The sequence below is a fragment of the Asparagus officinalis genome, chromosome 1, assembly GCF_001876935.1.
Source record: "Asparagus officinalis chromosome 1, Aspof.V1, whole genome shotgun sequence".
Lineage (NCBI taxonomy): Eukaryota > Viridiplantae > Streptophyta > Magnoliopsida > Asparagales > Asparagaceae > Asparagus > Asparagus officinalis.
The window spans coordinates 29,052,547-29,063,078 of record NC_033794.1 but is presented as its reverse complement, the minus strand read 5'-3'; the positions used below and the strand labels follow the sequence as shown (position 1 = coordinate 29,063,078).

Sequence of the window (10,532 nt, the reverse complement as noted above, 5' to 3'; positions counted from 1 at the left end):
TCGTCGAAGCAGCTGTATAATTGCTTCGAGGCGTCCGACTGCCCGTTGAGGTGCGAGGCGACGAGCCTGTCGAGCGCAGTCCAGTCCGTCATACCTGTTTCGACGTGACTACCAGCATCGGTGCTCACCACTGAACGGATGTCTTCGGATGGGTAGCTAGATTTGTTTGAAAATTCTTCGGTCATGGGCGGAATGGTCGGGCTTTCTAGGGCCGGGAGCTTCATGAACCTTTCTTGCTTGCAAGATCTCCCCATGTACTGTAGGATTTGATCCAGGGCGCCGTCGCTCTGGGAATGGAGGAGGAAGTGAGTTTTGGCGTCGACGGCGATGGATGGGGTGCTGTTGTTTGGGCTGTCGGAGGACTTGTGCAGGAGATTCTTCTTCTTGAAGACTCGGCAAACTACCCATCCGTCTTCTTGGTTATTTGCTTCTCCCATCGTGTTGGCAACCTGAAGGAGATCGAGTGTTTTTGGTTAATTGGGAGTAGTTGAGTTTCCATCTTGTTCCAGATGTATTCAAATATTAATGGTACAATCACTGAGTCAAGATATATTTGTATTTTCAAAGATTATGGAAAATATAATAACATATTGGAAAAAAAAATATAAACTTACCGCTGTGTACTTAATTCAAATTGAATAGTGCTTCGAAGAAAAAAATTAACTACGTCCATGACGTTATCAATATACTTTCAACTGTAACTAGTCTTAATATAACCGAACATCGTCATTACGCTTTTACACTCCTTTATTAATAACTTGAAGGTAAGGTTGAGGTATGTGATATGTTCGTACATGCTGAGCATACTTTTCACGGATCCAAATCTTGGCTTGGATAACGACTACCGCGGCTATTCTGCATACGTGAGAAATGGGATCTGAACCTAGTTTGCCCTTGTACTATACAAAAAATTTAAGATCGTGATGGAAGTTGCGGGTTATAATTTTATGCTAGCTAGGAATGAAAATGTAAAAGTTGAAAAGGTAACATGTATATAGATTTGGGGATTTACTTGTACATGGGACAGAGAATTGGACTCATCCAGCCTATACTCATGCATAATCCAATCAGACTTCTGACCGTGAGGAGCCCTTCCTTTATAGAACACAAGGGTCTTGCGCATGCCAATCCTCTTGCGTCCGGTGTATATCACCTTGTCCCGGCCGGTGGCCTTCCAGAACCCTGCAGCCGTCGCACGGTTGGTTCGCGTGCCTGTCGGGTACTTCTTGTCCTTGTGACTGAAGAAGTACCAGTCGTTCTGAGGCGTCGAACCAATCTTACATTTATCTGCAACAAAGAGAATCTAAATCAAGATAATATCGAGAAAAAACGTAAGATAAATTACAAGAAACTTCGCTCATTTATATCCCATTTGTCAAAAAGATCTCTCATCAAAAAAGTTAAATTTGATATTTTATCGTCTATAATCGTTAATGAAACCGTTCATATATAATGGACTTTTGTTCTTCAGACATTTGGACAGGGGCTTGCATACACATGTTCGGCACAGATATCTGCGCACTTCAGAATAAGATAAACAAAGATGAAGCAAAAACTCTAGCATGACGATATAAAAACCAAATTCATGCTGAAAAAAATTAAGCGTCTTACTAATTTTATATAGGGGTTTTTCTTTAAACTATTTAGATAGGTGGAATATTTATTAAAGAATAATGTACAAATGAAAGCATAATTCTTCTACTTTAAATTACCAACAAAAACATACGATTTTGACAATGGCAATGTAATTAACTTACCTTGGATGTCCCAAGGTTCGAGCTTGTTGAGATCAACGTCGCGGATGAAATCAAGATCAATATTTTGGCCAACGAGCTTCTTGCGGAGATAGTAGTTGAGGAGCTCTTCTTCAGTGGGGTGGAAGCGAAAGCCCGGAGGCACGCAGGACTGCCCATTCACTGTGATGCTCATGATTTTTTTGAAGAAATATAATGATGGGTGATAATGAAGAATAATATTGAAATAGGTTTAAATATAATTAGTTACAGAGGAGATAAGATGATATTTCAGTGGGAGCAATTAACAGGTGAAAAGGTGGAAGCTAGGAAGAAATAACTGGAGGAGTTAGGGGGAAACTGATGGATATTTATAGATTTAGATTTTCTTTTCACTGTTATTAGTTTTGACAGCATAGAAAAGAAAGTATCCGATAGTTTCAGTTTATTATATTAATGATGCATTCAAGAAATGTTACTTATTACTTGAATCAATGTCATAGGCCTAGTAATTCAAGGGATGATAATTTTTTATGCATCATTATCTCGTATGGACTGGGATTATTGGATACTTTATTTTTAAGGACTCGTTTGATACTTTTTTGAACTATGAAGATACTATATATCAGTCATAGCTATATCCAATAATATCTGGCTTCTGTGATTTATTCTAAATATCACTAATCCCATATACTAATTTATTTGAATTGTCCCGTTTTCTTTTCCCATTCTATACAAATTATAATTCTCCATTAAACAACAGATGATCAGGATTGCGTAAGCAGACTTAATTTCTATCACTTAAGTGCAATCCTGAAGAGAATTTGATTCACATAATTTGTATATGTTCGTACATGTTGAGCAGTCCTAGCTACTTTTCATTTATTTATAATAAACATAATAATGGTTTATCATGAGTCAAAAATAGGAATAAATACACACTCAGAGGATATGTAGTAGGTACTATATTTGTTATATGAATAAATCATCCATCCCCTGCATAAACAGACCATTCTACTAAAAAAATAGGTGATATTTTTTTTTTTTTTACAAAGAGGTTACAAATGCAAATGAAAATAATGAGGGGGGAAAAGGACAATGTGATCATCCGAGTTTCATGCACATGGTTTCAGGCTACTTGGATTGGTGGGGTTTGTTTTGCTGTAATAGAGAGGAGCCACCAACCCAACAATTGAGAGAGAGAGAGAGAGAAAAAGGGGGAGCATAAAAGGAAGCTGTTGAGAGAGAGAGACGATGAGACATCTAAAACCATTGACAGTCGACCTTAAAAATATCCGTGGAAAGCCACAGCATAAACAACCAAAAGAATCTCTCTTCACATCACTGAGCTCCCTCTTCTTTGCGTAACCACCACCACCAACAACAGCAACGAGGGAACAAAGGAGTGCGAGATTAATTCTAGAGAGGGAGAAATTAAATAAACAAACAAACCTATAGAGGGTTCCATATACAAAATCATATAAAAACATTCAGTAAAACTAAGCCTCCTGAATAAATACAATTAATCTATAATTTAGAGAAGGATTTTTTTTTTCTTTCTTTCTTTCTTTCACTGAACCATTCCTAACTTCGGCCTTATTTCACGCCACCATCTTTAACACCGAATTTCAGCAAACCATCAATAATCCCTATTTACTATTCTGTAATATATAACCACCCGTATAATTTTTCATCCAGTTTTCCATTTACAAAATTAGAGTTCGACAATTATACCTATACGTAGCATTAATTTGATCAGTTGAATTTAGGTATCAATACTAAATACTTATTTTCTATTTTTTTTTTTTTTAACTTTGATAGCTCAAAGTTTTTCTTTGCTCTAAAATACCCCGAAGTCTATTTCATTTTTCACTTTAATACCCCAAGATCATTTTTACCCAAAAATAAAGTTAACAAATTTAACTTTGATGCTACAAAGTTCAACAAAATTTAATTTTGTTACCCCAAACTCTAACAAGATTTAATTTTTGATACTAAAAGTTCAACGAAATTTAACTTCGATACCCAAAATTCAACAAAATTAAACCAATAGATAAGACGGGAGTAAAACCATCAAACTATAATTTTTGGCTAGAAAATTGAATGGACAAAGAAATGGGTGGTTATAACTTATAAGTTGACGAAATTGTAGATAAGAGTGTTTTTCTAGAACTCGCTTAATTAAGGGTGTCAATGTAACATTGGGCCTTAGTTAGAGAAAGTGTCAATTTTAAAATCAATAGTGGAACCATGTAGAATTATGTTTTCTCGATATGGTTCTATGAGAATTCTCTATAGAAATCTCGTTTGAAATTGAAGTCCAATAAAGTGCCTTCTATATAAATAATATATATACATCTTCTACTATCAGTTTTAAATAATATCTAGACGGACAAATTTTCCGTCTACTTTGATCCAAACTAGATGGAAAATTTCCGTCTAGTTTGATTCAACCTAGACGGAAATTTTGTCCGTCTAGATTGATCGTTTTTCTACTAGTGGTACATCTTCTACTATCAGTTTTAAATCAATACAATCAGCATTCAATATTAAACTAATCAATATTGCATAAATACACCCAGAATGTTTATGTTAGTATAATTACCAAGTTTAAAATCTGTACGGACACACTTATAATATTCGTCTCTACGGTTTTTTTATGAGGGACCATCTACATGATTTACCCTTCCCGCAGTTGATGGATGGGTCGGAGGCAATGAGCGATCATGGGCCCCATACCTGACGAAAATTTGCTGCTGGGCCACATCACAACTTAACAGATTTCATCCTTTTGTTATTAACAGATGTCATGTTGAAAAACGAATTGTTTTTATGTTAATTAAGTATTTCTTCGGTTTAAGGATCGGTCATTCGTGCTACAAACAAAGCAGCTGCATGTTCTGGAAATAATTACCTACTGGTTAGTAGACCAAAGCCACTAATATTCTACTATTATTCAACTATTTTTGGGGGACAACTAAATTTCAAGCACCTAACAAAGATAGAGTCTCCTAATTCAATGTTTCAGAAGAATATATACCATCATTATTTATACTATGAATTTCATGTTAAATGCTTTCATTGATATTTTCACCCTCCCTCCCTATGCGATCTATTATGTACGAAACAAGTGGATTTTTTTTATTATTTATTTATTTGTTTGTTTGTTTTGGTAGTCACTGATGTTGTATGGAACACACAAAAGACGAGTAAAGAGACAACTTAGTTTGTTGCATACCAGAGGTGAGAAAAACGTTTGATTTGGTTGGTTTAAAAAAATCTTTTATCAAATCAGGTATTGTACATTTGGAACTAAATTGGTTTAGTTTAATTGAACTTGGACCCTCTTAGTTAAGAAAATGACCTATTTTGGATCCACTAGGTATCGTTGGAAGAAAAAGTCTATACGGATCATGGAATCGATAAAAGAATGAAGTATATCAAGTAAAATTATAAAAATGAAAAAAAGAGATGATGCGGAGGACATTGCTAACGTCTTTTTGGAGAAATTGGTCGGACGATCTAAGAAAAGAGCATGATTTTCGACCAGATTTCGACGTGCAATTTCGACGGACCATAACTTTTGATTCCCCACATAGAATCACTATTATTATATGTTTTCGGAAAGCTCGGGAAATGCTCTACAAATTAAACAGTTTAGCCATTCCAACCAAGTTTTAGGGTCAATAGAATTTGTCATTAGGCTCAAACTGCGCGTCAAAGAGTTTTGATTCAATTTAGTTTCTAGTTTTTATGAAACATTTTTTTATTTTAGGAAGTCTAATTATTTTAGGAAATATTGTTTTAGTACTTCTGCTTTGTTTTACACTCTATATAAGGGGAATGACTTTGTGAACTCTTTAGATTGGTTGTTATTAATTTCAAAAAAATTCTATTTCTAGGGTCTCTAGGGTTTGTGTCGTTTGCTCATATGAGAATGAGTAGTTATATCTTTAGATTAAGCATCCGCTACATCAATTGGTATCAGAGCAGAAAGCTTGAGAAGTGCTCTACAAGTCAAACTGCTTAGCCATTGCTACCGAGCTTTGGGGTCAAAGGAATTCGTTTTCAAGCTCAAACTGTGTGTCGAAGAGTTTCGGTTCAATTTAGTTTCTAGTTTTTATGAAACGTTTTTTTATTTTAGTAAGTCTAATTATTTTAGGAAATATTGTTTTAGTACTTCTGCTTTGTTTTGCACCTTGTATAAGGGGAATAACGTTGTAAACTCTTTAGATTGGTTATTATTAATTTCAAAAGTTTTTATTCCTTAGGTTTCTTAGGATTGTGTCATTTGCTCGTATGAGAACGAGTAGGTATCTCTTTTTTATTATGCTTCTGCTACATCAGTTGGTATATCAGAGCCGAAAACTGGGAAGTGCTCTACAAGTGGAACAACTTAGTCGTTCTAATCGAGTTTCGGGGTCAAAGGAATTCGTCTTCATGCTCAAACTGTGCGTCAAAGACTTTTGGTTCAATTTAGTTTCTAGTTTTTATGAAACGTTTTTTTTATTTTAGGAAGTCTAATTGTTTTAGGAAATATTAATTTAGTACTTATGTTTTGTTTAACACCCTATATAAGGGGAACAACTTTGTGAACTCTTTAAATTGGTTGTTATTAAGGGGCTGTTTGGTTCGCTATTATAAGGGGTGGAAAACTCAAAAAACCCCTCCACGTCAGATTTTTAGCCCTCCACGTCAGTTTTTTTGTTTCTGTCCATTTCTTTGTGCTGTTTTGGTTCGCTCGGATGGAAGAGAGAAAACTTTGCTGAAATCGCCGCCAGCTCAGATTTTTTTCCCTCTCCGATTTCCTTCCCCGACCTAGTGAAATTGATGAAAACTCTGTCACGTCAGATTTTTTTCCTTCTCTGCTTTGTTTACAAAAGTTTTCCTTTTTTTTCTATGAACCAAACACAAGAAAAATAAATACATGGAATTACATTTCTTGGAAAAGTTTGGAAAACTCAAAACTTGTGTTTCTTTACATGGAATTGTATTTCCCTATATCAAGGAAACGAACCAAACAGCCCCTAAGTTTAAAAGTTTTCTATTCCTAGGGTCTGTAGGTTTTGTGCCGTTTACTCGTACTAGGATGAGTACTTATCTCTTTTGACTACATTTCCGCTACATCAAGAGAAGGAAATTTAAAGACCAAAGAAAGAAAAGAAAGATTGGTTCATTAGAATGGTTCATAAAGTTTAGGATGAAATATTTTCAAGTCGATTCTATTAGAACATATTCTAAAATCGAATCAAAGCATTAAAAATCGATGAGACTGTCTGCTTTAATTTGGTTCATTAGAACGGTTAATGATTATCCTTAATCCATTTGTGTGTTCTCCGTTATGAAGAGTATTTTTATAGTTCGGGCAGGAATCCTATTTGTACTAGTATGTACCTTGGCATGTTTATTAATTTAGTAGTATCCAAAAGAGAAGAAAATAAAGACGGAAAGGAAGGAAAGTTAGGATCAGGAATTGATTTTAACCTTCGTTTATTATTACTAGAATCACAACTTAATTAATTGGTTATACTAGGAGGATGTAGGTAATCGCATCGATTGTTGAACCTCATTAATTATATCCATGTGTTCATGTATTTCCTCTTGTTCTCGTTTCATCCATACATGGTCAGTTTTTCACTATATATGTAACTTTTTGGTTCCAAAAAGACTTTCGTCTTCTTTCTATAGCTTTAGTACATTAGCAACCATAAATAATCAAACTAATTATTGAAACGGAGGTGGAGCTAGAGGTTTTTTTTTTTTTTTTTTTTTTTTTGGGTGTCAATGAAGGCTGTCAAGTCTTGGGAGTTCATAATGGTGATTTCTACTCTAGATTCTCTTCTATTCTATTCCTAATGATCAACTAATTGACGTAGCAACCGTTTAGCGAGACAAAAGACCATCTTATTTTTATTTTTTTCTTGCAAGTCATTAAATGTGATCATGTGAGCCCTAGTTAACTACTTTATTTGTTAATTGTTGACACCAATTTTATTTAAAAACAAAAATGTCGCTAAAAACAAAAATAAAACTCTTCGAGTGTGGTCAAGAATAAAATACTCAATCATTCAATCATGGTTTTCACTTGACTGCCAAGAGCTTAAGAATTAAACATGCTAATTTGGCTGTGACATGAACGTGTTATTTATTCCAGCGGATAGTAATAATTGAAGCATGTTAGCCAACTTACTTATTTCTTCTTATAACGAACTTTTTACTTATAAGGTGTCAATATGATGTTTAGTAAGGGTTACTTATTTAACTTATTTGTAACTTATAAGCTAGTTTATTTTTTCCCCCTACTTATAAGGAATTTTCCTTATTTTAGGAAAAAAACAAAAATACCCTCATATTCCCTTTATTTAGTTAAATATTTTCTTATAGAGTGATTAATATCAATAATTAATTTATTTATTTATTTATTAATAATTATTTACTAATAATTATTTATATATAATTATTTACTAATAATTATTTATTAATAAATCAATTAGCTAACTAATCTCAATATTACTAATTAATCATAAAAATAATATACTATATAATAATATTTTAATCAAATATATTCATTATTTTAATAAATTAGTTATTTTATTAATAATAATATTTTACTAATATAAGTTTAATTTATAAATCTCTATATTAGTAATTAAAGTCACAAATAATGTAATATATAAAAATAATTTAATCAAATATATTTCTTATCATGAAATAAATAATTTTTTAATAATTAATTAATTTTATTAATAATATTTCATTACAATGAAATTAATTAACTAATATCAATATTTAATAATCATGATTAATTTATTTAATTTTTAAATAATTAATAAATTTAATATTATTAATTATCTGGTTAATATAAAAATGAATTAATCATCACAATATGGAGGTACAATAATATATACATTTTAGTCATTTGGCATTTAACATAAAGTTATTAGTTTATCAAACACATAACGATTTATATATCATTATAAATTAACAGGTTTACCAACAACTTCCTTATTTTCTAACATACTTATATGAAGTTCTGAGAATAAGTAATAAGTAACTTAGGATTTGAGAAATAAGTATAGCCAAGCATGCTTTTAGATTTTTACGGTAAACCATATTACGCACCGACAAAAATGTCATTATTAAAATTTTAAAAACCCTTTTTTATTATGAATTCTTGGGCTGAAACATATTGCTTAAAGTGGCCTTAACCCATATTTTTTTGGTACATAAATACTTAGCCCAGTCCTTCAAACTTTATGTCCACTATGGATTCGCGGGCAAAACCACAAAGCTAGTCAGCCCATGAGAAGTCCAATATTTTTTGGATGATTAGTAATTAATTGTTAAAAGAAGAAAAAAGGAGATCATTAAACAACATAGTGCAGCAGAAATTAGAACGCTTATATTGACACGTGAATATATAAAAATTTAGGATTTTTCGCATATATACCCCTTAAATCTTTCATATCTACAAAATTAATGCTCAAATCTTCGTATTTGTAAAATTACCCTCCAATTCTTTCAGATTGAAAATTTCTATCCTTCTCATGCTCTGTTACAGAATATTCCTGGTATATTCTATAAAATTCTGTTAATTTAGTTAAATATTACTTAAAATGACTAATATACTCTTCCCTTGCTTAAGTTTAAAAATCAATGTCAACCAACAGGCTCACACTCACAGGTTTCATCTTGCTTTTCTCCTCCCAACCTTCTTCTTCCTCATCTCTTCTTCTTATATTGGAGCCTTGAGTTCTCTTCCTGCTAACGGTTATTACTGAATCAAGTATAGATTTATGCTACCGTGGGCTTCCTGCTAAAGCTTTTACCCCGTCAATGAGGGGAAACGAGGTAAGAAGTTCTACGGATGTCCAAGTTTCGTATCAAAGGACCCTTCTAATACCATGACTTATGTAGAGATTCTAGTTGCAAAGATTAAAAAAATTGAGAACTCATTTGATGGCGTAATGGGAAAAATGAGAACAATTGAGAGAAATGGTGACTTTGTAAGGTTTGGTGGCATTTTAGTCCCTCCCCCCCTTCTTGTTCGTGATGTGCTCTTTGATGTTCCATGTGTAATTTGATTATGAAAAGAAAACTTGTTTTGGAGTTTGTGTTTTATGATATTTGCAAGAGGTATAGGTGTTAGTTGTGGGTAATTTGGGTCTGTATCTGGCGTGATGCCCAGCACAAATAGAATTCTAGTCGAAATTGCTTCCATGGAGTTTTCAACCCGATGTAGTGCACGCTAACATGTTCTTATTTGTTGGACATTGGTGCGCACAAAATGTTTGCCTCATTGTTTCAATGAAGGAGAGTTTGTGGAGTGTAAAAAAAAAAAAGAAATGAAATGAATGCGCTTTTGATTTTGAGGGGGAGGGTGTTAGGGCACACACCAACAATAACGCCTCGAACTGAGACGTAATACACAGAATAAATGCACAAAAAATCAATCACAGTATTTACAGATATACGTGGTTCACTCCTTCAGAGCTACTCCACGGTGCAACGACGCCGCCAAAATCTTTTATATCCCAAAAGAATAGATCAAAGAGAACACACTCTCTTGATCAGATACACTCCAAGAACTCTCACAATCTCTCTGCGTTTTCTCTCTTACTCTTCTATGAGAGAAGTTGTTTCTGGGATGAGTTTTTCCTTAACAGTTTAGCCCCTATTTATAGTGTTTAGGAAACACTATGCACTAATAAAATATTATTAGCGGGACCCGTTACTAATAATATTTTATTAGTGGGACCCATCTTTATGGGTCCTACCTTTTGTTTTATTAGGCTACGT

At 33.3% G+C, this 10,532-nt stretch overlaps 1 protein-coding gene across 1 annotated transcript in view; it reads right to left on the bottom strand.

The window, feature by feature from the left end:
• The window catches only part of LOC109822153 (NAC domain-containing protein 43), a 2,375-nt gene extending 321 nt beyond the window's left edge, over positions 1-2,054 (bottom strand). The window contains exons 1-3 of the mRNA XM_020388318.1: positions 1,758-2,054; positions 1,013-1,287; positions 1-449 (exon numbers count right to left, since the gene is read on the bottom strand). The exon at positions 1-449 is cut by the window's left edge and continues 321 nt beyond it. Of these exons, the coding sequence (XP_020243907.1) occupies positions 1-449; positions 1,013-1,287; positions 1,758-1,929 (896 nt within the window). The 5' untranslated portion in view covers positions 1,930-2,054. The remainder of the gene's footprint in view (positions 450-1,012; positions 1,288-1,757) is intronic.